The 27,393-nt window shown below is 45.1% G+C and overlaps 1 protein-coding gene across 1 annotated transcript; it reads right to left on the reverse strand.

Annotated features, from left to right (window-relative positions):
• Positions 1-456: 456 nt before the first annotated feature.
• LOC117881606 (cytochrome P450 4B1-like) lies at positions 457-27,393 on the reverse strand. The gene is made up of 11 exons (XM_034779058.1): positions 27,097-27,393; positions 24,439-24,577; positions 21,461-21,505; positions 18,188-18,315; positions 16,769-16,890; positions 14,703-14,854; positions 11,488-11,594; positions 10,433-10,623; positions 6,397-6,530; positions 1,877-1,941; positions 457-543 (listed from the first exon to the last, which is right to left on the reverse strand). Exons 1-11 carry the CDS (start codon positions 27,301-27,303, stop codon positions 457-459), a joined length of 1,377 nt encoding a protein of 458 aa, XP_034634949.1. The 5' UTR covers positions 27,304-27,393.

A 27,393-nucleotide genomic window follows, 5' to 3' on the forward strand; every position in this document is an offset into this window, starting at 1 on the left:
AGCTCTTCCAGGCAGGGTTTACTGTGATGACCGCCACCTTGACTGACACATCGAGGACTGACTCAGGGACCTCCAGAGCTAAAAACATGAACACATACAGCTTGAGATAAATATCTGGGCTCTCAAAGTGGGATCATAACAGACGAGTAGCTTCTGCGGATTGGGCAGAGAGGGGAATGTCTAAACACTCTCATCAGTGGTTACTCTGTCTCTTCCTATGTGTATGTACAGGTCCTAGCACAGCGGGCCCTGTAATATTGGTTAGTGCCTCTAGGTACTACTGTAATAAAAATAATATATTTATAGTCAATGGACTTGGGATCAAGCACTAAAGGATAATCTATGATAATCATCACTTCTGAGAACAATTAGTGGTACATGAGGTAATTTTCTCTCTTCTCATTGTGGTTTCTGGATTTCTGGTTGTAGGTTTCACACAATTAATTAATTAATACGTCACCGTGGTCCAGCAGCAAAGGGCATAAAGGCGAAGGAATGCTGATCAGACAAGTTGTCTTGTGAAAATCTCAGGGGGTCAAACACCTGGAAGAAAAGATCATTTGTACTCTAAAGATATTTAGTGACAAAGCTACTGCTGGGTTTGGCAACTGTGTTCACACAGCAAGGTCCCATTTCTTCCCTTGGCTAGTTAGATGATCCCCCATCTCCTCTGTAACTGAGGGTACAATCGGGCCCCATTCTGCACTGACTGGCATCCAGGGGTAGGCACCACCATGTTGCACGACGGACACTTGACAAAATTATCGGACTGAGTGACGGACATTGGCGGGGGGTGGGGGTGGGGGTTATGTCATTCAGTCATCATTCAACCTGCAAAATAACACACAATTTTCCACACTGAAAAAAAAAACAGTAACCTAGCTAGCTAGTTAATAATAATAATAAATTCAACTCACTTTAGTGTTTTTGAATGTACCTCACCACGGCAGTCAATATTTTTTTGTAGGATGGGGCATTGAAATAAATATTCATCCTAAAATCATATATCCAGTGCATTGTTGCCACTACTTTTTTATTGGTTTCAGAGTGGTAGCCGGGTTAGTCCGTATAAGCAAAAACAACGAGGAGTCCTTGTGGCACCTTAGAGACTAACTAATTTATTTGGGCAGAAGCTTTCATGGATTAGAACCCACTTCATCAGATGCATGGAGTGGAAAATACAGGGGCAGGTATAAATACATTAAAAGATGGGAGTTGCCTTACCAAGTGTGAGGTCAGTCTACTGAGACAATTCACTTAACAGTAGGATACCAAGGGACAAAAAATCACTTTTGAAGTGGTAATGAGAGTGGCCCATTTCAAACAGTTGACAAGAAGGTGTGAGAAACAGTAGGGAGAAATTAGTATGGGGGAAATTAGGTTTAGGTTTTGTAATGACCCAACCACTCCCAGTCTTTATTCAGGCCTACTTTGATGGTGTCCAGTTTGCAAATTAATTCCAGTTCTGCAGCTTCACGTTGGAGTCTGTTTTTTAAGTTTTTTTCTTGAAGAATTGCCACTTTTAGGTCTGTTACAAACAGACCCCCAACCTGAAGCAAATACTCACCAGCAGCTGATCTCAGTTGCATTGGTGTCAATCCTGAATAGCTCCATTGAGGTCCATAAATGTATTCTGGATTTACACTGGTCTGACCGAGAGAAAAAACTAGTCCTAAGCCTACATCCAAAACAAACAATCCAATAAAAAAATCCGCATATATAGAGCCCAGACTGTACTTTTAAGGCCTGGCCCAAGATGCTGGTGGTACATAGCCGCACCGCCCCAACGAAGGGTGGGGAGGGATGGTGTAGCAAGTTCCTTCCAATGTGCTCAGGCAAAAAGAAACTAAACATCACAAGAAGCAAAGTAACGTACCTCTGGATCTTTCCATACCGTGGGGTTTCTGTGAAGCGCGTAAATGTGCAGAGACACTAAGCTACCTGGTAAGAATGAGAGAAAAGATCTCATGAGAAGAAAATCACCTGCTACAATATTTTCTTTCCATTTATATTTTTGTATTCCTGCCCCACCACACGATTACTGACGCTCGGAAGTTAGCCATTATTGATTGGCTGACTGGTTCTTTGTAATCCCGTCATATGGCATCAGGGCACAGTAAAGCAGCCTTTTAATGACAAATGTCATACCCAGTTATAGAATCACAGAAATGTAGGGCTGGATGGGACCTCAAGAGGTCATCTAGTTTATCCCCACATGCTGAGGCAGGATTAAGTATACCTAAGCCACCCCTGACAGGTGTTTGTCCAATCAGGTCTTAAAATCCTCCAAAGATGGGGATTCCACAACCTCCCTTCGAAGCCTATTCCAGTGCTTAACTATCCTTTTAGTTAGAAAGTTTTTTCTCAAGACTAAACATGCCCAATTTCTTTTAACTTTTCCTCAGAGGTCGGTTTTCTAAACCATTTATCATTCATGTTGATCTGTTCTGGACTCTCTCCAATATGTCCACAATTTTCTTAAAGTGTGGTGCCCAATACTCCAGCTGAAGCCTCACCAGTGTTGAGTACAGTAGAAAAATGATCTTCCTTGTCTTATTTATGACACTCCTGTTAATACATCCCAGAATAGTATTAGCTTCTGCACAATGGCATCACATTGTTGGCTTATATTCAATTTTGGGATCCACTGTGATCTCAGATCCTTGTCAGCAGTACCACAGCCTAGTGCAGCATTTCTCAAATAAGAACATAAGAACGGCCGTACTGGGTCAGACCAAAAGTCCATCTAGCCCAGTATCCTGTCTACCGACAGTGGCCAATGCCAGGTGCCCCAGAGGGAGTGAATCTAACAGGCAATGATCAAGTGATCTCTCTCCTGCCATCCATCTCCATCCTCTGACAGACAGAGGCTAGGGACACCATTCTTTACCCATATGCAGTCAGTGTGGACGCATATGGCCACCAGAGACTTTTCTTGTGGACACAGCCTCCTGGGCAGTGATTGAGGGGGAAGGGGTGGCTAAGCAGCGGCAGTTGTTGGGCCCAGCCTCCCTCTGGAGACACAAAAGCTGGAGGGACAAATAGCCAGTGAGATCCTCAGCTTCCCAGGGCTGGTGCGGTCAGTCTCCAGCCATCAGGCTTCAGACTTAAGGCTCCATTCCCCGGCCGTACAGTAGCGGGCTCTGGCCCCAAGGTCACCCCACCACCACCCCCCGGCCCCCGCTGTCTCCCCCAGTGCTCCTGGCCCCTGCAGCCTCCATACCTACCTCCCCACCCAGGGCTTAATTTGCTTGCCAGGACTGAGTAAGTCTGCTGTGAAAAGTGATATTTGTATGTCTGTTAATACAGGTCTGTCACGTCTTAGGTGCATTTAACATGTGTGATTTCAGCTTTATGCGGTTGGCAAAAACAAAAACAAAAAAACAACAAAAAAAAGAGAAAAATAACAATTTAAATACTGTTTCTGTAGTGCGGGCAATTCCGCCCGCCATTACACTCAATGTAATTTTGACTATATGCGATTTTTGCTTTAGGCGCTGATTGCAGAACGTAACCCCAGCGTAAGATGAGATGGACCTGTATCACATTTCACAGAAGACTTAGTAACTAGGATGTCTTAAAAAAATAGCAACCAAAAAAGCAAAAGACATAACAAGAAAAAAAATAAGAACGTGCAAAGCACCTTATTTGTGTTTCTATCCTGTTTAGATTCAGTAAAGAATAGAGACAACTGAACAATATTTTTATTTTTGAGTCTGTAAAAAAAATCCTACATAAATAAAATACGTCTGTGCATATTTATTTGTTTTTTCTAAAGTTAATTAAGTATTTTCAGAAAAAATTGTCAGAGCGGCCACCAAAAAAATTGTGAGAATCCCTGGCCTAGCGAGTTATTCCCCAATTTGTAGTTGATTTTTCTTTCCGAAGGGCACTACATGTCTGCATTGAATTTCATCTCGTTGATTTCAGACCAATTCATCAAAATCCTTTTAAATTCTACTCCTGTCCTCCAAGTGCTTGCAACCCCTCCCGCCTTGGTGTCAGCTGAAAATTTTATGTGTACTCTCCCCTCCAGTATCCAAGCCATTAATGAATCATTGAATAGTAGCATACATCCCGTAGTACCCCATGAAATACGTCCTCCCAGTTGGATAGTGAGCCATTAAGAACTACTCTTTGAGAACTGTCTTAATCAGTTGTGCACCCATAATGTAATAGTTTCATCTAGACGACACTTGTTTGTAAAATATCAGAGGGGTAGCCGTGTTAGTCTGGATCTGTAAAAACCGACGAAGAGTCCTGTGGCACCTTATAGACTTACAGACGTATTGGAGCATAAGCTTTCGTGGGTGAATACCACATGCGTCTGACGAAGTGGGTATTCACCCACGAAAGCTTATGCTCCAATACGTCTGTTAGTCTATAAGATGCCACAGGACTCTTTGTCGCTTTTTACTTGTTTGTAAGAATGTCAAGATATATCAAATCTACTGCATCCACCCTATCCACTAGGCCAATAACCTTGTCAAAGAAAGAATTTAAGTTGGTTTGGCATCATTGTTTAATTATTTGTTCCAGTATCTTTCCAAGTATTGAAACTAGTCTGATCTGTTGTTCACCATTTTAAAGACAGGTACTATGCTTAGCCTTCTCCAGTCTTCTGGGACCTCACCCATCCTCCATGAGTTCTCAAATATAATTGCTAATGGTTCCAAGATTGCATCAACTCTTTAAGTCCCTAGAGTGAATTTCGTCAAGAGACAATTTAAATACATCTAACTTATCTGAATATTCTTCAACCTGTTCTTTCCCTATTCTGGCTTGTGTTTCTTCCCCCTTGTTGTTCATATCAATTGTGTCCATAGACTTAATATTGAACTTGATTACTGAACAGAACTGGTTGAAAATTTTCCAACACAACACCTTTCCATCAGATTGAATGGGTTTGATGGCATCAAAATATGCCATGGGAACATGTCAATTCCATCAAAACTTTTGATGTCCTGCCAGCCTGGACTCCCCAGGCAGCTGCCAACTGGGGCTGCCTACGGCCTCAGGTAGCCATCTGCCTGAGCATTCAGGCAGCTCATGAAAGCATCTGCTTTGGGAAGTTGAATCGGCAACCCTGTGTATTTTGGGTAAATAGATTGGAGAGTAAAACCAATGAATACCCTAGGTCCTGGGTGTCATGTATATGCGATATACATTCAGGGGTGGGGTGTGTATTTGGAAAATCAATTAATGAACAAGTCGCAGTACTTTAGATCTTACTCGGCAGATTAATGTAGGGTGCTAATTCCTGCCCACAGGGAGATCAGCTAAAGAGCTCTTCATCTCTCTTTGAGTACATAGATCTTGTCAGCTGGCAAAGCAAACTCATCCACCTCCTGTGAGTGGACCAGAGCATTCCCCACATCCTCTGGAACTAATGTCCTTCCCAGTCCCTGACTTCTCTTTTTCCCCAGTCACTTTATGATCACAGTGCCATTGTTCCTTGCAGTAGATCGCTGTGGTCAGAGGGATATGTGAAATATGGCTGAGACAACTGGCTGGTGATTAATTAATGACTGTGACCGATATGGATGCAAGGAAAAGCTTCCTGGATTTTTGGTTCAGCTGACACTGTTAGACCGTCTCTGTCTTGTGTGATGGCAGAATATTTATCCTAGTCCATTTTAGTTATTGGTGCCTATTTTGGGAACCTTCTCCTGCTGATAGTGGAGTTGGGTATGAATGAAAATCCCAGGTCCAAACTCCCTGACTTTGAGGGTATGACTACGCTGCAGATGGGAGTGTGATTTGTGGCCTGTGTACACATACCCATGCCAGCTTTAATCTAGCTAGCTCACTAAAAATAGTAGCGAGGACATGGCCGTGCGATCTTCAGCATAGGCTGCACAAGCCCACCTGATGCCAGGGGTACGTACTCACTTATACAGCCTGCACTGCAGCATCCTCACTGCTAATGTTAGCACGCTAGCTAGGTTACAGCTAGCACAGGGATGTCTACATGAGGTGCAAATCACACCACTGGCTGCACTGTAGAGGTACACTGAGTCAGCGGCACGGAATTATTGGCTGGAATCAAAACCTTTAGCCTGATCTAAATTTCATGGCTTGCTCTTCTCTGTACAAAGGGCCAAATCAGAACTTGGATCAGACACCTCCCTTGTCCACTGCAAACGTTGCAGGGTTCAGAAACTAAACCAAGATTCAGATTCTTATTTCACTGCTTACCTTCCTAACTAGAGTAAACCAAAACTCTGGAGTCAAAACCCCTGGAACTTTAGAAGTGAGTTCTTAATCCTCATCCAAATGTCATCCCTTGGGTCCATAATTAGCTGATACACACACATACAATGCCCATTAGCTACTATATATAAAGTTGCACCCCTTAAACATATGAAGAACACAGGAAAAGGGATAGAATCAGACCTTCTGGCAAAGTCCTCCCATCGAAAAATGTGACTGGTTGGTTGAGTTGTCGATACACTTGAGGTACCGGAGGGTAAAGGCGGAGGCTCTCTTTAATGCACATGGTGGTGTAGAGCATGTTACTAAGGTCATTCCTGAAAAGAAACCAAAGATATGTCTGAACATGGGAACCTCCTCCCCAGTGCAGAAATACAAGGCTGCCTGCACAACCTGTTGTTTCTCTAGGTGAATCTTTTAGATTGCAAACCCTCAAGGGAATCTACAGTCTGAAAGAAGTTCCCTCTTGTCCTCTTCAAACGGAAGAATTCTGACTAAAACTGGGAAACGCTGTTCTGTTTTTCCATACCCAAAGAGCAGTGAGGCCTAAATTCTGCTCTCACCAGCACTGTGTTCAGCCAGTTGCGTAGCTAGAGGGGGTGCAGGGGAAGCAGCCGCTTCCCCTCAGCACATTTTCCAAAAGCGGCGCCTTAGTTAGGGGTTACCATGGCGCCAGCGGGCAGGGCCCACGCTCCGTTCTGAAGCTTGGCCTGCCTGGCTGGCGCTGGGCTCCTGCAGGCAAGGCGGGGAAGCACAGCTGGAGGAGCCATGGGGGGGGCAGCGCGGCCGGAGGAGCGAGGGGGGGGCAGCATGGCAGCCCGCAGCGCGGCTGGAGGAGCCATTGTGGGGGGTGGCACGGCCGGAGGAGCCAAGGGGAGGGTCGCGGGGGGGCATGGCACAGCCGGAGGAGCCATGGGGGGGGGCCACTGGGGTGGCACGGCCGGAGGAGCCATGGGGGCGAGCACGGCCGGAGGAGCCAGCCAAGGGGGGGGCACGGAGCGGCCGGAGGACAAGCCAAGGGGGCATGGCCAGAGGAGGAGCCAAGGGGGGGCGCCTTTTTAATGTTTGCTCCCCCTGCTCTTAGAACCTGGCTATGCCACTATGTTCAGCTGGAGTAATGCTACCAACTTCAATGGGGTTCTCAATCTGTAACTCAGTACCCGATTTCCAAAACCAGGATCAGTTACTTAGCTGATACCATGGTTACAGCAGCTCAATATTCTTTCATTACAATATATTTAATGAAAAATGCCTTTTTGATCAAAATGAAAGTTTTTGAGGAAAAATTTTTATGGGGTGACCAAAACGAAAAGTGTTGATGAAAATCTATTTTTTTGTTGTTGAAATTTTATGGTTTTTCAAAAGCAGAAACTAAAAACTGAAAAATGTTCAACAACATTTTTCAGGTTTTGGTACACATTCTTGGGTTTTAGCTCGTGAAAACAAAAATCTTTTACTGACATTTCTTCAAGATTTGTTTTTGTTTTGTCTTCAAAAATTAAAACAAAATATGGGAAAATTTGAAAGTAATGTTCTTAAATTTTCCATGAAAAATTATTTGCATTTTTCAACCAGCTCCTGTTCTCTTGTCTCGGGAACTCTATTTGGGACACCCACAATGTCCTAGTTTTTCACTTCATCCATATCAGTCTGTTATAAAGGGCTTAAAACAGCCCAGGAGACGGCTGTGGCTGGAGGCAAGCAGCCCAGGCTGTGGCCACGCCCCAATCAGGGCCCAGCTGGCCCTTATAAGAGGGCAGTGGGCTAGGAGCAGACAGACAGACACTTTCTCTCTAGCCTTTCAGAGGGAGGGGCCTGGCTGCTGGGGAGCGTACCTGAGTAAGAGCAGGGCTGGGGGAAGGCCAGAAAAGCTGGGGAGCTCCAACCTAGAAACCCCCAAGGCTGCTGGCCTCCTCTGAAGCCAAATAGGTACTGGGGTTGCAGAGGGCAGCCCAAGGGTAGGCAGAGGCAGCAGGTCCAAACCTTCCTTGCTGGTGATGAGTGGCTTATATACTGCAGTCTGCCCCAGTGAATGGAGGCTAGATGGGAACTGGGCAGTAGCCATATACTGAGGTGAGGTGGGGATAGGGGTGGGGGGTTCCCTTGGAAGGAGGGAGACCCAGAGACTGTGGGGTTACTGCCAGGGGGCAGCACCCCAGTGGAAAGGGGCACCAGAGTCTGGGAGGGACACGGGGCCCAGGGGTAGCGAGACACTAGCTGACAGAGGGTGCTCCAGAGGCTGGAAGCTAATTCCCTGAGAGACCAGCAGGAGGTGCCACAGGGGTGAGTCTTGCATCGCTACACAGACATTTGGATTTTTTAACAACTTACAAATGCTTTGTCCAAGACTTATTGCTACATCAGGTACCATTTGTTCTGTTTTTACCAGAAGCCCCAGTCCAGTGGAACAAGCGTTCAATGTAATGAATGCTTTTTGCAGTGAAAGGAAAAGTTAAAAAGCGCAGGTGCAATCAAAGCTGTTCTTTTGCTCAAAGTGCATGTTTAACAACACTCCTTCAAGGTTACACAAGAAACTCATTCAGGGCACTAAGTTACTGGGAGGGAAAGTCCTCCACTCTGAGACATATGTCCATGTGGCTGTGGAGTTAGAAGTAGGTGAGATTAGTACACATATTAAAAAAAATATGTAATTTGGATGAGTATTTCACAATTCCAAAAAATGTCACCACAAAAGAGTCTGACTTTTATGTTTGTTTTTAAAATGTGGTCACCTTGTCCCTCTAACATGATTGGACATCTTAGATGTTTTTTGATCAAATGCATCCTTTGTAGAGCTGGTAGGAAAATTTCTGATGAAACCGAGTTTGATTGGAAAATGCCAGTTCATCAAACCTACAATTTTTCACAAATGCGATTTGGGTTCAAAGAACATTTGCTGAATCTCAGGCAGTTATGTTGGAAAACTACTGGGTCCCTGCCAGGTGGGACTGCCCTTGGAGACTGCCCTGGGGCTAAGGAACTCATGCTTTTGTAGTCTGCAGCTCTGGAGCAGCCCCACCATGCCAGGACTTCTAGGCTCTCTGTTGTGGAGCTAGGAGCTTGGAAGACCCGGATAGGGCTCTCAGATTCTTACCTTAGAATCAAATGAAGTAAAAATTGTAAATGAATCAAACTGTACCATAGAATCTCTAAGGATAGAAATTCCATGCTCTGCTAAGAAGAATATAGCAGTAGGGAGCAACTGGTTCTGGAACCCACCAGAGGAGAGGCAATTCTTGATTTAGTCCCAAGTGGAGCACAGGATCTGGTCCAAGAGGTGAATATAGCTGGACCGCTTGGTAATAGTGACCATAATATAATTAAATTTAACATCCCCTTGGTGGGGAAAACTCCACAGCAGCCCAACACTGTAGCATTTAATTTCAGAAAGGGGAACTACACAAAAATTAGAAAGTGTCAGAGGGGTAGCCATGTTAGTCTGAATCTGTAAAAAGCAACAGAGGGTCCTGTGGCACCTTTGAGACTAACAGAAGTATTGGGAGCATAAGCTTTCGTGGGTAAGAACCTCACTTCTTCAGATGCAAGTAATGGAAATCTCCAGAGGCAGGTATAAATCAGTGTGGAGATAACGAGGTTAGTTCAATCAGGGAGGGTGAGGTGCTCTGCTAGCAGTTGAGGTGTGAACACCAAGGGAGGAGAAACTGCTTCTGTAGTTGGATAGGCATTCACAGTCTTTGTTTAATCCTGATCTGATGGTGTCAAATGTACATTGCTATGTACATTGGCCAAACTGGAGAGTCACTACGCAAGAGGATAAATGGACACAAGTCAGATATCAGGAATGGCAATATACAAAAACCTGTAGGAGAACACTTCAACCTCCCTGGCCACACAATAGCAGATGTAAAGGTAGCCATCTTACAGCAAAAAAACTTCAGGACCAGACTCCAAAGAGAAACTGCTGAGCTCCAGTTCATTTGCAAATTTGACACCATCAGATCAGGATTAAACAAAGACTGTGAATGGCTATCCAACTACAGAAGCAGTTTCTCCTGCTTCTCCTGAGTTACTCCAGATTTATATTCTCAGATTCCGCACATGCCTAAAATTTAACTTGAGATGTTCACAAAATTTCAAACTCCCATCCCGAGTCTTAATGTGTAATGATTAAAAGCAGAGTCTGGAACATTCTTAAGTCTCAGCATTAGCTGACCCAATCTTCAAGGGGAAGCAATGTGCAATAAATGAGGTGTCTCACCATTGAATGGTCTCTCTGTCTCCCAGAATCTCCTTGATCTCCTCCCTGCATCTCTGCTGGTGCTCTGGGTGCAGGGCCAGGCAGTACAAGAGCCAGGAGATCCCAGTTGCTGTGGTGTCATGACCCCCAAACATGAAAGTGTCTGCCTCGGCACGTAGGTCTTCATCAGGTAATCCGTCTCCATTTTCATCCTAATTTTAGAATAGAAAAGATTTGCAATTAAACCTCATGCTTCAGAGTTTAAGACAATCTCTAAGTATTAGAGATGAGGATAAGGCCTTCTTACAACTTCACTTGAAGGAGCTGGCCACTGTCAGAGACCGGACTAGATGGGCCTCATGTCTGATCCAGTGGCAGTTCCTGTGTTCTTTTGTTCATGTTCTGCATTCCAACAAGAACCCACAATATGTGTATGTATAGACAACCGTCTGAGGAGTTGCATATCAAGAATTAATCAAATCCAGACACCCTGTGGCCACATTGCTGTGTAATGAATTCACATAGGTGGAACTTGAGAAAGTTTCAGGAAGAACCAATTTTGGTGTGACATCAGGCGGTGCAGGTCTGGGTCAGACAAACACAGTCCTTTTAGCTAGAGCTGTGTGAATAATGGATTATTCAGTTCTCTTGCAATTCTGAAAAAAAGTGTTGAAAAATGATTTCATGATGAACCAAAACCATTTTTTCCCCAAAAAATTTTGGTGAATTGAAAAGTTCAATTGAATGAAACATTTTGTTTCAACAAACTTGAAATATTTCATTTAGATTTCAACCATTTTTAAATATTTTGATTGGATGTGCTTGTTTTTTAATAAAGTCAAACAAATTCACTCCTGGTATGAGACTCAATAGGACTTGTGCCCATTTATAGCATATTTGAATTTGACCGATTGCATCCAGACATTCCAACCACACCCAACAGCCAAAAAGATTAGAAAAGGGAGTATTTGGTGAGGAAACTGCAGTCAGCAATGCTCAGGTATCTGCCAATGATACTTAGTGAAATGTGTACATGGTATAGCGTAGTTAGTTCATGTGTGTTCTTCAGGACTCACCTTGGCACATAAAAGAATATCCAGAAAGTCCAAGCGCCTCTTCTTCTGGATCTTTTCAAGCTCTCGCTCATCCTTGAGCCACTCCTTCCTCTCCTTGATCACCTTCTCTAGGGAAAGAATGATCAACGTATGATTTAGTTAAAATGTCACTGTGATTCACTAGTAATTCAATCACCTGGGAAGGCAAATGGTGGAAGCCCCATCTCTAGATACATTTAAAAAAGGACCAGTCAAATCACTAGAAAAGAGAATACTTTGCACCTTTCAACAGAGAATCTCCAAGTTCTTTACATTCAATATTCTCAGAACGCTTCTGTGAAGTAGAAGAGCAGCATTGGAGAGCAGCAGAATATGGACCCTGGACTTCAGAAAAGCAGACTTTAACTCCCTCAGGGAACAGATGGGCAGGATCCCCTGGGAGAATAACATGAAGGGCAAAGGGGTCCAGGAGAGCTGGCTGTATTTTAAAGAATCCTTATTGAGGTTGCAGGAACAAACCATCCCAATGTGTAGAAAGAATAGTAAATATGGCAGGCGACCAGCTTGGCTAAACAGTGAAATCCTTGCTGATCTTAAATGCAAAAAAGAGGCTTATAAGAAGTGGAAGATTGGACAAATGACCAGGGAGGAGTATAAAAATATTGCTCAGGCGTGCAGGAGTGAAATCAGGAAGGCCAAATCACACTTGGAGTTGCAGTTAGCAAGAGATGTTAAGAGTAACAAGAAGGGTTTCTTCAGGTATGTTAGCAACAAGAAGAAAATCAAGGAAAGTGTGGGCCCCTTACTGAATGAGGGAGGCAACCTAGTGACCGAGGATGTGGAAAAAGCTAATGTACTCAATGATTTTTTTGCCTCTGTCTTCACGCACAAGGTCAGCTCCCAGATTGCTGCACTGGGCAGTACAGCATGGGGAGAAGGTGACCAGCCCTCTGTGGAGAAAGAAGTGGTTCGGGACTATTTAGAAAAACTGGACGTGCACAAGTCCATGGGGCCGGATGCGCTGCATCCGAGGGTGCTAAAGGAGTTGGCGGGTGAGATTGCAGAGCCATTAGCCATTATTTTTGAAAACTCATGGCGATCGGGGGAGGTCCCAGATGACTGGAAAAAGGCTAATGTAGTGCCCATCTTTAAAAAAGGGAAGAAGGAGGATCCGGGGAACTACAGGCCAGTCAGCCTCACCTCAGTCCCTGGAAAAATTATGGAGCAGGTCCTCAAGGAATCAATTATGAAACATTTAGAGGAGAGGAAAGTGATCAGGAACAGTCAGCATGGATTCACGAAGGGGAAGTCGTGCCTGACTAACCTAATTGCCTTCTATGATGAGATAACTGGCTCTGTGGATGAGGGGAAAGCAGTGGATGTGTTATTTCTTGACTTTAGCAAAGCTTTTGATACTGTCTCCCACAGTATTCTTGCCACCAAGTTAAAGAAGTATGGGCTGGATGAATGGACTGTAAGGTGGATAGAAAGCTGGCTAGATCGTCGGGCTCAACGGGTAGTGATCAATGGCTCCATGTCTAGTTGGCAGCCGGTTTCAAGTGGAGTGCCCCAAGGGTCGATCCTGGGGCCGGTTTTGTTTAATATCTTTATTAATGATCTGGAGGATGGTGTGGACTGCACTCTCAGCAAGTTTGCAGATGACACTAAACTAGGAGGCGTGGTAGATACACTAGAGGGTAGGGATCGGATACAGAGGGACCTAGACAAATTAGAGGATTGGGCAGAAAAAAACCTGATGAGGTTCAACAAGGACAAGTGCAGAGTCCTGCACTTAGGACGGAAGAATCCCATGCACTGCTACAGACTAGGGACCGAATGGCTAGGTAGCAGTTCTGCTGAAAAGGACCTAGGGGTCACAGTGGACGAGAAGCTGGATATGAGTCAACAGTGTGCTCTTGTTGCCAAGAAGGCTAACGGCATTTTGGGCTGTATAAGTAGGGGCATTGCCAGCAGATCGAGGAACGTGATCGTTCCCCTTTATTCGACATTGGTGAGGCCTCATCTGGAATACTGTGTCCAGTTTTGGGCCCCACACTACAAGAAGGATGTGGAAAAATTGGAAAGAGTCCAGCGGAGGGCAACAAAAATGATTAGGGGTCTGGAGCACATGACTTATGAGGAGAGGCTGAGAGAACTGGGATTGTTTAGTCTCCAGAAGAGAAGAATGAGGGGGGATTTGATAGCAGCCTTCAACTACCTGAAGGAGGGTTCCAAAGAGGATGGAGCTCGGCTGTTCTCAGTGGTGGCAGATGACAGAACAAGGAGCAATGGTCTCAAGTTGCAGTGGGGGAGGTCCAGGTTGGATATCAGGAAAAACTATTTCACTAGGAGGGTGGTGAAACACTGGAATGCGTTACCTAGGGAGGTGGTGGAGTCTCCTTCCTTGGAGGTTTTTAAGGCCCGGCTTGACAAAGCCCTGGCTGGGATGATTTAGCTGGGAATTGGTCCTGCTTTGAGCAGGGGGTTGGACTAGATGACCTCTTGAGGTCCCTTCCAACTCTGATATTCTATGATTCTATGATTCTAAGTATGTACGTTATGTGGTATTTCCCCCTTTTCCTGGGTAAGTAAATTTAGGGCACAGAAGTATTAAGTGATTTAGTTTCAAGGTCACATGAGAAGTCTGTAGCAAATGCAAGAACATATCTCAGATCTCCTGGCTCCAAGTCCTGTTATAATCACAAAACCATCTCATGGACTAGATCAATAGATTCTCCTCTCCTATCTTTTTGTTCCAGGACCACTTAGTAAAACAAGGATTATCTCATGGGTCATATTCCCATCCCATTGCAACATTCAAATCCCACCACTGCCTGATTCTCATTAGATTTCATTCTGCAGATTGCCAGGCAGGTCTCTGTGGACTGATTGTACTCCAAGAGTGCCGTTTGAGAACCATTGAATTAAATGACATAGTACTCTAGATTTCTTTCTTCTCTGATTCCACTGTATGATTCAATTAATGGACCAGAATGTGGGGTTCGTCTGGTCAATGGAGTTTCCCTAAAGTATAAATTTCAGGACCCAGGTAATCTAAGGAACATTCTTGGTCTTTACCACCACATACCCCCCATTTTTTAATCTAATATTTTCCAGTATGTCTCCCCTGCCTGCCCAGAAGGCCATCCCTCTTAAGAGACCCAGTATCTTGAGCATGGTTAATGTCTCAGTTGTACAGACGACGAAAGTCTTGAGTCAAGAGAGGAAAGAAATACCTGTATGGCGATGGACTATTCTGCAGGCATTCCGGAAGCGACACCCAGGAGGACTGAACCAGTAGATGAGGTCATTGTGGTATAGAAATGTCCTCGTTCTCTCTTGTACCATGGCTGTAAGCTGACGTATAGCTTTGAGAAATGTATTCTCGCTAAAGGGAAGACAAAAAAGGGCAGTTTAATGTGTTTTAATTATGGCTGTCAAGCAATTAAAAAAATTAATTGCGCTTAATTGCACTGTTAATAATAGAACACTATTTTATAAATATTTTTGGTTGTTTTCTACATTTTCAAATATATTGATTTCAATTACAACACAAAATACAAAGTGTGCAGTGCTAACTTAATATTTATCTTTTATTACAAGTTTTTGTACCGTAACAAAACAAAAAAAAATAGTATTTTTCAATTCAACTAACACGAGTACTGTAGTGCAATCTCTTTATCATGAAAGTTGAACTTACAAATGTAGAATTATATAGAAAGAACTTGCATTCAAAAATAAAACAATGTAAAATTTTAGTGCCTGCAAGTCCACTCAGTCCTACTTGTTGTTCAGCCAATCGCTCAGACAAATAAGTTTTTTACATTTGCAGAAGATAATGCTGCCTGCTTCTTGTTTACAACGTCACCTGAAAGTGAGAACAGGCATTCTCATGGCACTGTTGTAGCCGGCATCGCAAGATATTTATGTGCCAGATGGGCTAATGATTCACATGTCCCTTCATGCGACAACCACCATTCCAGAGGACATGTGTCCATGCTGATGATGGGTTCTGCTCGATAACAATCCAAAGCAGTGCAGACTGACTCATCTTCATTTTCATCATCTGAGTCAGATGCCACCAGCAAAAGGTTGATTTTCTTTTTTGGCAGTTCGGGTTCTGTAGTTTCCGTATTGGAGTGTTGCTCTTTTAAGACTTCTGAAAGCATGTTCCACACCCTGTCCCAATCAGATTTTGGAAGGCAGTTCAGATTCTTAAACCTTGAGTCGAGCGCTGTAGCTATCTTTAGAAATCTCACATTGGTACCTTCTTTGGTTTTGTCAAATCTGCAGTGAAAGTGTTCTTAAAATGAACAACATGTTCTGGGTCATCATCTGAGCCTGCTATAACATGAAATATATGGCAGAATGCAGGTAAAACACAGAACAGGAGACATACATTTCTCCCCCAAGGAGTTCAGTCACAAATTTAATTAACCAATTACTTTTAACGAGTGTCATCAGCATGGAAGCATGTCCTCTGGAATGGTGGCCAAAGCATGAAGGGGCATACGAATATTTAGCAGATCTGGCATATAAAAACCTGGCAAAGTCGGCTACAAAAGTGCCATGCAAACACCTGTTCTCACTTTCAGGTGACACTGTAAATAAGAAGTGGGCAGCATTATCTCCCGTAAATGTAAACAAACTTGTTTCTCTTAGCGATTGGCTGAACAAGAAGTAGGACTGAGTGGACTTGTAGGCTCTAAAGTTTTACATTGCTGTGGTTTTGAGTGCAGCTATGTAACAAAAACAATCTACATTTGTAAGTTGCATTTTCACAATAAAGAGATTGCACTATATTACTTGGATGAGGTGAATTGAAAAATACTATTTCTTTTGTTTATGATTTTTACAGTGCCAATATTTGTAATAAAAATAATATAAAGTGAGCACTGTACACTTTGTATTCTCTGTAATTGAAATCAATATATCTGAAAATGTAGAAAAACATCCAAAATATTTAATACATTTCAATTGGAATTTTTGTTTAACAGTGTGATTAAAACTGATTAATTGTGACTATTTTTTTTAATTAATTGCGTGAGTTAACTGTAATTAATCGACAGTCCTAATGTTAATTAAAGAGGGACATTTATGCTACCTCAGTGCAACTTCATACTTTCTCACCCCCCGTGACCATGGCAATTTGTGGATATTCCTTGCTTTTATTGAAAATCCCAGCCTAAATTGCTTTCCCTAAGTCACCCAAGAAGTCTCTGGTACAGCCAGATATTAAACTCAGAGCTCCTGAGTTTGTCCAATGCCTTAAAGGCAAAACCACTGTTCTTCTCATACAGACCTGTTCTGGCAGTTGCTTTGATAACTGAAGGTGCATTTCAGCATGCTATCTAAAGCCATCAAGCCAACGTCCTCAAAGATATCCAACGACTTGTCCTTTGTTATCCGCTTTTCCCATTTATCCTAATGTAAAAAAGAGAGGTCAGCATTCATAAAGCAAATGGAATTTCTCAGATCACTAAAATCCCAGCCATCATCCTTTGAATAATTTCTTTGTCTGTAGGATCCAAGATTCATTTGTAATCTGTGCAACGTTAGGGGTATGGCATAGAAGTGAAGAAAAGGAGGATTTGTGGTTGAATTAGAGCATATCTTTTAGAAAGACATCCAATCTTGATTTAAAGATTCCAAACAAGGATGAATTAAACATTTTCTTCACTAATCTGTTCCAATAGTTGATTATGACTCACTCTTTTATGTATGCAGTGTAGTTGTAGCCATGTCAGTCCGAGGATATTAAAGAGACAAGGTGGATGAGATTGGGTAGTTAAGGAATTACCATGAAAGTTAGACAAGGTGATGTAATATCTTTGATTGGACCAACTTGTGTTGGTGAGAGAGCTTGTCAGTCCAACCAAAGCTATTACCTCACCTACTTTCTCTCACTCTTTTATGGCAATTCCTTAACTACCCAACCCTGCTGATATGGCGTAGCTGATTTTAATATCCTGAGTCCACTGCTTTGGATGCCCCGCCGATACTTACATTCAACTTGTGGAGTGACAGCATTAAACAAATTCCATTCCATACGTTATTCATAATACTTTATTCTTGTTGAGAGAGGCCAAGTCTACACTAGCATTATGTCTGCAAAACTTTTGCCATTCAGGGGTGTGAAAAAACACCCCCTTGAGTAGTATCAGCTTTTCCAGTATAAGTATTTGTGTGCACAGCGCTATATCGGCAGGAGACGCTCTGCTGATGACACAGCTACTGCCGCTCATTGAGCTGGTTTTATTATGTTGACAGAACAGCTCTATCCTATTGGCATGACACGGCTACCCGGGCGATCTTATAGCAGCACAGCTGTATCGGTACAACTGTGCCACTGTAAGCTTGTAAGTGTAGACAAAGTGTAGACATGGCCAGAGACACGATAAGTGAGGAATTCACTGTGAAGCAGTAATGTTAACGGGGCCCCACCCCTGCTCCTCTTGATGCCACTGACTCAGGGGTAAGAAGACAGGGTTGGGAATGTACTCTACTAGGCCACTGCTGGATGGAGTCTAGGGCCGTCCCTGAGACTGGCCCACATTGGTACCCAGATGTGATTTATTTCTAGGATGGAAATGGTGAGGACCATCTCACGCCAGCTTGTCTCACTGTATCGAATGAGCATAAAGTGCAGCTTGACAGGCCTTACGTTTCAGTGTGGGAAGGGGAAGGTTCAGAATGATGACAGTAGCAGAGGGTTACCTACCAACATCACTTTGGTAGAATCCGCCATCAGCGACACATAAGATTTCAAAATATCATTATGAAATGCAGGAGTCAGCAGTCTACGGTGTTGGAACCACTTTGGTCCATGTAAAACGATTAATCCTTTCCCTGAGGAGGGAAACACAGAGTTTTAAGCCTTCTGGATTGTGGCAGAGGGTCTGGACTTCTGTATATAACTTACAGCTCATGACAAAAGAAATCAGACTGCTTAGATGGGCTTAACAAAAGGCATCACCGAAACAAGATAAACCCAGACGATCTGGGCAGTGAAAGGTGGAATCTGGGCTTGTCTACACTATAAGTTATATCAGCATAACTTAAGTCTCACAGGGGTGTGAATAAGCCACCCCCTGAGCAATGTAAGTTACACCGACCTAAGCACCAGTGTGGACAGCACTATGTTGCCGAGGTGGTTTTATAATGCTGATGGGAGAGCTCTCTCCCATCGCCATAGAGTGTCTTCACCAGCTGCACTATAACTGCATCTGTGCAAATGAGCTGTTGTAACACTTCTAGTGTCGACTAGCCCGGAGAGACGGTGTTATGCCCTTGAAAGACAGCTGTTAATCGAAAAAAGAGTCTTTGTATTCATAATGGTTTATCTTGGAGAAAATGCAAACCCCTGCTGTGTGTGTACAGAGCTGGAGAAAACTGGTTTGGAAAGCAGGGGTAGCTGTCCTAAATAAAGTATAAAGTGGCCACAAATACATTTTTTAGGCCAGGTCTACACTTAAAAAAATTGCATCTTCACAGCTGCATCAATGCAGCTGCGCTGCTGTAGCACTTTAGTGAAGACGTTCTATGCCGATGGGAGAGAGCTCTCCTGTTGGCGTAGTTAATCCACCTCCGTGAACGATGGCAGGTCTGTCGGTGGGAGAAGCTCTATCTACACTGGCACTTAGGTTGGTATAATAATGTTGCTCAGGGGTGTGGATTTTTCATTCCCCTGGCGATGTAGTTATAGCGAAGTAATTCCCTAGTGTAGCGATGGCCTTAGGCTGGAAGTTGGAAGGTGGTTTATAACCATCAGAGAAGTGAGGTTCTGGAACAATGTCCCTATAGGAGTTGTGGGGACAAACCACCTAACTGGTTTGAAGATGTAGCTTGATACATTTAAGAACAGGATTATACGAGGGGGTTGCCTGCAGTGTCTGGGGACTGTACGTGATGACCCAACCAGTACTTTCCAGTCCTATGTTCTATCTCCCTAATTAGCTTTTAGGATTCTAGCTCAACAAGACCACGGACTTTATTTGCATCAGTCAATCACCCTTGGGCAGCCGTTTCTACTATTTCGTTCTGTTGTTGTGCATATAACTAGTCTTATTTAGTTCACCTAGATATACAGTGCCTCTCACAAAGCATCTAAATGCTAAGCAACTAAATTGTGTGTGGTGACAGGGGGGTGTATACGCTCTACAAAGCCACATCCTATCCTGTGCCACCTTTGTGCTCCCATTTCTCATGGAGGAGGGGGCAGGATTCCCTGGAGATCTTTGGCATGGCTGTAATGCACAGAACATACGTCAGGAAGATGGTGTGCAAAGATGGCTGAAGGCTCCCTTTTGCTTTGGCCTGAAGCTGGGGCCCTTGTACGGAGATTTCTTTCACTGACTGCTTTAACTTGTGCTGGCCTTTAACAGCCACAGGGAGGCAGGATTAGAGCTCCTGATTCCCAGCCTGGTGGTCATTGACGTACATCAGGACTTTTCAGCCAATGAGAATCAAATTAGAGTGGTCCATAGTGGGGTGGTGGAAAGCAGCAAAATCTCACGGCTTCTATGGGATCCCTCTGAGGTTAGGAAGGGGCAACTTGCTCCCTCACTTTGTTCTCCTGATGCTCTCGTCCCATCCCTTCTCTGGCCCCCACCAGGTCCTGAAGCAGCTGCTTCCTTCTCTCCCCACCCACACAGACTCAGCTGCAGGGGAGGGGACAGATGAATCTTCGGTACTGGGTCTTTGAACAGGTGCAGTGAGTTTCACCCCATAAGATCTCTTCCTCTTGTATTAATTTAGATGGAATAAAGGGGCCCAAGAGCCAAGCATGTTAACATAACCCAGTCACGGTCCAACATTTAACAGTTTCAAACACGGTTCAGCGTTTGGTGTGCAGAAACCCCAGCCTCCTTAGTACCAGGGCAAATGCACCATTACAAACCCTTTTAACCCCTTAGTAAAGATACTGGAAAAGAATTAAAAACAGTTCAAGCATTTGAAATGTAAAGTCTCAAGTAAGGCTTTCATTGTAACCACATCCCTTGTTCCCTTTCCCTTTAGCTGGAGAGAAGCTTTTAAGAAGGACAAACACCCTTGTGAGACAGTCTCTTACATGGTACCAAAGACGGTAATAACTGTCCTTAGTGGGGAGAGAGAAGTTAGTTGAAATGGCTTGGAGCCGATCCTATTTCCTAGAGACAAAACAAGAGAACGCCCAAAAGGGAAAGGAAAAGAACAGCAAAGATAGACATTGCAGCTTCTGTCTCCGGTGTTGACTTTTACTGGCAACCTCAGTTCTGAAAAAGCCCTAGGTGATAAGATTGTACGCTGCGCCTCTCAGAGACCCGGCAAACACGTACTAGCTTTGGGCTGTTTCAGACATTGCCATTAGCTGCCTTTTTGGTCACAGGCTCACAGCAGTGTTTCAAAGTACCCATGATTGGCTGACTAAGCCATAGATTCATAGATTCCAAGGCTAGAAGGGACCACTGCGATCATCTATTCCATGGGTTTTCAAACTTCATTGCACCGCGCCCCCCTTCTGACACAATGGGGTCATGCTGGAGCCCAGAGACGCAGGAGAAAGTGGGGGTGGCAGGCATGATGGTAAAGCTCGCCCTTTCCCCCTCTTTCCATCAGCCATCATCACACTAGGTGGCTTTTTCCCCAAAACGTCTTTCTTTTTTAAGGACCTCAGAAGAGCCCAGCCCTTCATTATTTCATCCACCAATTAGGCCTAGTCTCTGACACAAAGATTTTGGTCCTTCGATTTCTAGTCCTCCACTTCTCTTGTTTACCAGGCATGATCTGAACGCAGCCCTTGAGTTATATCCAGTGGCTTTTTTGTGTGGACTAGTTCAGTCTCTATCTCCCTTTTGCACCTTTTCCCACCAATGTTTATGGTTGTAGGTTGTTGACACTTTATACATTTCCCACTCGCTTTTCACAGTTGGGCTCACAAGTCGGGTAAATTTGTATACCCAGTTATTCCAAGAGAACTGAGTTATGTAATGTGAGAGACCAAAAGCATACGTACCAGTCCAAGGCACAAAGAAATGATAGAAGTCATCAGCCTTTGGATCTGAAAAATGCACCAGAGATGTGTGTTTTAATGGAGACAACTCTGCCTTCTATCGCAAGCTATGTCAGTTAAATCAAGGGGTCATGCAGGGTGGTAAGTTCTCACCCTCCCCTGACATCCTATACTTCAGTAGGAAAAAGCAAAGCATTTACATGGAACCCATTAAAGGCTAGATTGTGGCTTTTAAGCTCCAGTGGGTGGTGGTAGTGCAGATCTGCCCTGCCCCAACTGGAGGTTGTGCCATAGACAGATACAGTGGTCAGGATTCTCACTGCTGCTCCAATAGCCTACATACGCTGATAACAGCCTGCATGGAGCTGGGAGAGTTTTATCTCCATGAAGGGACTCCACTGGGCATTATCCTTGTCCCTCTCCTGCAACCCCCAGTTCATGGGATGTGCCCTGGGGCAGGGCTCTAGCTTGCACCAGCACACCCATTCTGGCTTGCACCACCAGCCATATGAAGCCCTGGGAACGACTGCAGAATTTACACCAGAGGCAATCTTGGTCGCCGGAGCAGCCCATAATCAGAAGGGCAGAAATGTCAGTTCCAGCCCACTTTGCCTCCCTTGTTCCTGGGCACGTGGCCCAGAATCTCAGCCAGTTTCTCCCAGCGCTGCTGGCTGGGCTGGGGAGGAGGCGAGCAATCTGACAAGACAGGCGGGGGGATGGGAGCAGAAACACGCCCTACATTTAGATCGATGTATAGGGAAAGGTCATTGGACATGAGGTCAGATTGGGACAGAGGTGCTTTCCCTAATCTTGGAGTGAAGTCCACGTAGGATAGGGAGGGATGGCAGGTGATTTTATCTCAGAGATCAGACAGCAGGGCACACCTGGCCGCCACTCTTGAGAGGACTCTCTTCTGCCTCTTGCCTTCCTTCAGAAGCAAAGTCCATCAGCTGAAGGGGCGTGGAAGGCACTGGGTTAACAGTCCTCTTTAGAGTCACCGAGCAGGTGTGATCGGGCAGTGTGTGTGCAGGTCCAATAAACCTGTGGCTGCCAACACACAAACAGCGCAAATGTTCACCCCTGAGACCTTCAGCACCAACACCACTCGAATTAAAGAAGCACCTCCTTTGGCTGTGATGAAGGAGAGTCATATCCTCACAGCAGCCAGCCGCTAGAGGCCGATATGTTCACAGGAATTAACTCAATGTGCCACCCAAGCTTCCACCACGCTGCACCTCAGAGCCATTGGCTACAGGGACAACCTCCAGAGGAGAAAAGGGTAAGCACCGTGCCTAGTCAATCCAGGGTTGAACTGAGATGACCGTGTCCAGCTGGGGCCCCTTTGTTGTCAGAAAGCTCTTCAGAAACCGGGCGGGAGTTCGGAGAAGTGCAACAGAAATGATGTATGGGGGTCATTAAGGAAGCTCAAAACAGCTGGATACATGTTTTTTAGCTAAGCAACAGCAAGCAGGGGCCGAATGGTCTCAAAATATGTAAACAGTGTAAACCACAAAACAGCAGATGAATTATATGGGGATGCAAGTTGGGAGAGGGGAGGTGTGGTGGGGGAGGGGGTGTAGGAACAAATAGGATAAAATGAGTAAAGTGAAAATTTAGGCCCAGATACTCAAAGATATTTAGGCACCTCTGTCCTCACCTCACCTCAATGTGAGTTAGTCACTTAAATACCCTTGTGGATCTGGGCCTTAGGCTGTATTTCAAACAAATGTTTCCTGACAATTCAAGCTTTGAGCCTGTAAAATACACAGTAAGAAAGAGATACCATGGTGACGAGGGCCATGTAAGCAGATAGAAATAATCTGGCATTGGCAAGGGGATGGAGTAGATTATTATGAGGGGTTTTTCTTTCTTTACCATCAATGGTATTGGTCTATCTTGTTTAGGGTTTCTATAGCACCTCAGCACTTCTCAGGTATAGTCAGATTCAGCAAAGTTGCCAGGAAGTGCTATCTGCGTTTGTGCACTGTAGACCCCTACACACTAGCTATTGGGCTGTCACCACCAATCCAGTTCATGTAAACCACTAAACTTCAGAGGTGGAATCCTGGCCCCATGACTTCGGCGGGTCCACGATTTCACCCTTTATTGCGGTTTAGATTCTAGCTGCTAATCTGTAGGTGAAAGGTTCTGTCTCCCACCATTACCAATCTCCTAAGCCTGACGGTTTTTCTAACACCACTCTGCTCCTTAGGGCATGATAAAAAAGATTCTAGGAAGTGGTATTAGGCTCATCCACCGAGCATACTGCTCAGAGCTAGTTCATTGCTTTTAGGTAAGTGAAGCAGCAGGACCTGCTTTTCATGTGTAACCCACTGGGCAGCTAGTGTTGACGGTGCCATTCTGGGTCTGAGGCACAGAGGATACAAGTACAGACACTGCTAAGGAGTCAGACTCTTCAGCTTATGCTGTAGCGGCTCATTCATTTAGCCCTGGAATTTCTCAGTTCAGTCTCTGGTATGTCAGCCAAGGTGGTGGCCGTCACACGGGCCATTTGCTGACAGACGTTTTGTGTTCTTAGAAGACTATGCAAATAATTGCACAGGGTAAAATTCACTTCCATACAGGGGGTTTGCACCTAGCCTCTGCACAACTTAACTTTCATTTTAGTCTGTTTGGAGGGTCTCATAACCCTTGGCTGGCCCTCTGTGCATGAATGAATTTTGTTGTTCTGAGTTCACTTTGGTTTTTAATTGAATCTTGGAGTGCACACCTACACTGGGGTCCCTAAAGAAGACCAAAACAGCTGAATATGTGTAAACTGCAAAACAGGAGAGGAATTATATAAGGATGCAAGTTGGGGCCTTTGGTGGGTGAGGGGTGTTAATAGGTAGAAGCAAATAGTTCTATAACAAGGCTACAGATTTCAAGATATCAGCGCCCCACTAAAAGTGGACTTTGGTGGCAGGAACTCTTAGCAACTGTAATCCTAAGAACTCAGAAATAAAGTTGCATGTTCTCACCTCCTCTGCTATATACGGCCTTGGCGTATTCGGGGTGGTAGATATTCAGGAATCCTAAGAAACCTCCAAACCATACAGAGTGAGCACATGGGTATTTCTCTGCCCAAGATATGATCTTGTTGAGTTCTTGATCTTGAAGCTGTAATGATTTTTTACAAAAAAAAAATATTGTTTATGGAGAAAATAAAGGCACAGTAAGGGATGGTCTCGTGGTTAAGTATTGACAAAGGTTTATATTATGGTAGCACCTAAATATATCAGGATTGGGGCCGCATTGTGTGGGGAGCTGTACAAACACAGAAGAAAGGCAATCCCTGCCCTGAAGAGCTTAGGCACTGGACTAAGACGCAGCAGACTTAGGTTAATTCACAGCTCCGTTACTGCCTCCCTGTGTGACCTTGGACAAATCAGTTAACGCCCCTGGGCCAGATAGTCTGAGTAGCACCTTCCCCATCCCACCAATTGTTCCCATTGATTTCAGTGGCTGTACTTGTGATAAAGTTATTAGTCTATTTAGGAAAGATCATTCCAGTCTGGGCCTCTGTATCTCAAATGGGGATAATATGATTTTCTTTCTCCTACTGTTTGCCTGTCTCATCTACTTAGATTGTAAACTCTTTGCAGTGCCTGGCACAATGGGACTCTGAACTAAAGAGAGGTCTATGGGTGCGGCTATAAGAGAAACAATAAATACTAGTATTAATTAACATGATTCACATCGAGGGTTGCCAACTTTAAACTCGCACAAAACCAAACACCCTTGCTCTGCCCCAACCCCTCCTCTGAGACCCCGCCCCTTCTCCAAGGCCCCACGCCTGCTCACTCCATCCCCCCTCCTGTTGCTCGCTCTCCCCCGCCCTCACTTGCTTGCTTATTTTCACCAGAGGTCTCAGAGGGTTGGGGTGCGGAAGGAGTTGAGGGCTCTGGCTGGGGGTGCAGGCTCTGGGGTAGAGCCGGGGATGAGGGGTTTCGGTTAAGGAGGGGGCTTTGGGCTGGGGGGTGGAGCTGAGGGGCTTGGAATATGGGAGGGGGCTCTGGGCTTAGGCAGGGGGCTGTGGTGTGGGAGGGGGTATGGGCTCTGGGCTGGGGGTGTGGGTTCCATATTGGGGCCAGAAATATGGGGTTCACGGTGTGGGAAGGAGCTATGGTCTGGGGCAGGGGGTTGGGGTGCAGGGAATGAGGGCTCCAGCTGGGGGTGCAGGCTCTGGTGTGCGGCCGGGGATGAGGGATTTGGGGTGCAGGAGAGTGATCTGGGCTGGGGCTGAGGGATTCGGAGGGTTGGAGGGAGATCAGGGCTGGGGTAGGGGGTTGGGGGATGGGAGCGGCGGAGGGGGGCACGCTCTGGGTGGCACTTACCTCACACAGCTCCCAGAAGCATCTGTGTGTCCCCCCTCCAGCTCCTATGCAGAGGCATGGCCAGATCTTGTGTGCACTGCCTCGTCTGCAGGCCCCGCCCCTGAAGCTCCCATTGGCTGCGGTTTCCGGCCAATAGGAACTGCAGAGCCAGCTCTAGGGGAGCCAGAATGTGGAGGCCCCTGGTTCCCCCTATGCATAGGAGCCGGAGGGGGGTACATGCCACAGCTTCCGGGAGCCGCACGGAGCCATGTCAGGCAGAGAACCTGCCTTAGCCCTGCTGCGCCACTGACCAGACTTTTAACGGCCCGATCAGTGATGCTGACTGGAGCCGCCAAGGTCCCCTTTCGATCAAGTGTTCCGGTCAAAATCTGGACACCTGGCAACCCTAGTCACATCTGCAGAGTCTAAGGCAGCCTCCTGGTGCTTAGGATGGCAAATACAAGTGTTACCAAGTCCGCCAAAAGTATTGATGATTCAACAAATGAATACAGCCCTCAAGGAGAAAACGCTTACGGGGCAAAGAGAAAAACACTCAAAAGAAGTGGCTCTTTTCTCAAACCGTGTAAATATATTTAGGAGGTAAATATCTTGGGTACATTTATTTAGCAAGAGACTCTCCCTTCTCCTCTCTGATGGACTTGGCATAGAAAAAAAGGGAAGTGGGTTCTCAAAGATAAGCAGCCTCCATTGAAAGGAATAGTCGATCCGGCATCAAGGGAGGCAGGGACTGTCTAGTAAATGTCACACACACACACTACAAAATATTCAAAGCATTAAATGTAGCGAGATCAGTATGAACAGTAAAATAGAGAGGGATATGAATTCCAAAACCTGGGAGGAATTTTAGCTTCCCTCTGATGTAAGACCCCCCCCCCCCCCGAAAGCCACTGGTAGCTGCTGATCTCTCTCTGCGACTTGACGCTGATCCTTGTTACAGCAGAGCCTTGCAATATTTTGGCCCAAGTTTTCAAAAGTGGCCTCAGTTTTGGGGGTACCTCCATTTTTGGGTGCCCAAGAGAGATACCTTAAGCCTGGTTGAATTGGGTGGAGAGTGCTCAGCACCTCTGAAGAAATCAAGCCCTAGATATTTAACATTGAGCACTGAAAAATGCAAGCTTTCCCCCTCCCCCAATGATGACAGTGGCCTTTACCATTCACACACAAAATCACTGACATCTCCCCATTTCTCTGCAAGTACGGGACAGCAGGGAAGTGTGCTGAGATTACCAAGACTTCATTCGTTTGTGACACACGCTCCGACACGCTCCCTAATACATTATCAAGTAGTATCATAGACCGTACCTCATGGGCATGGCCATACAGCCAGTGCCTTGGCGGGCCTGGGAAACAATCTAGGGCTTTGAGCAGTTGCTGTCTCCTCCGACACAGCTGGATCACCTTCAGAAGTACATAAGTCAGGCAAAACACAGCAGCCAGGTAAAAAATCCAATAGCTGTCCACATGCAGCCAGGCCCAGGAGGGCCCCATACTGTCCAGCACAGATGTCATGGTGCTGTCAGCCTCTGTTTCTCTTGCATATGCACTGAATTCACAATCTACACACACAGACCTATCCCTGTGTGCAGTGGGAGCTGGAGC

This window comes from Trachemys scripta, chromosome 8, assembly GCF_013100865.1.
Source record: "Trachemys scripta elegans isolate TJP31775 chromosome 8, CAS_Tse_1.0, whole genome shotgun sequence".
Lineage (NCBI taxonomy): Eukaryota > Metazoa > Chordata > Testudines > Emydidae > Trachemys > Trachemys scripta.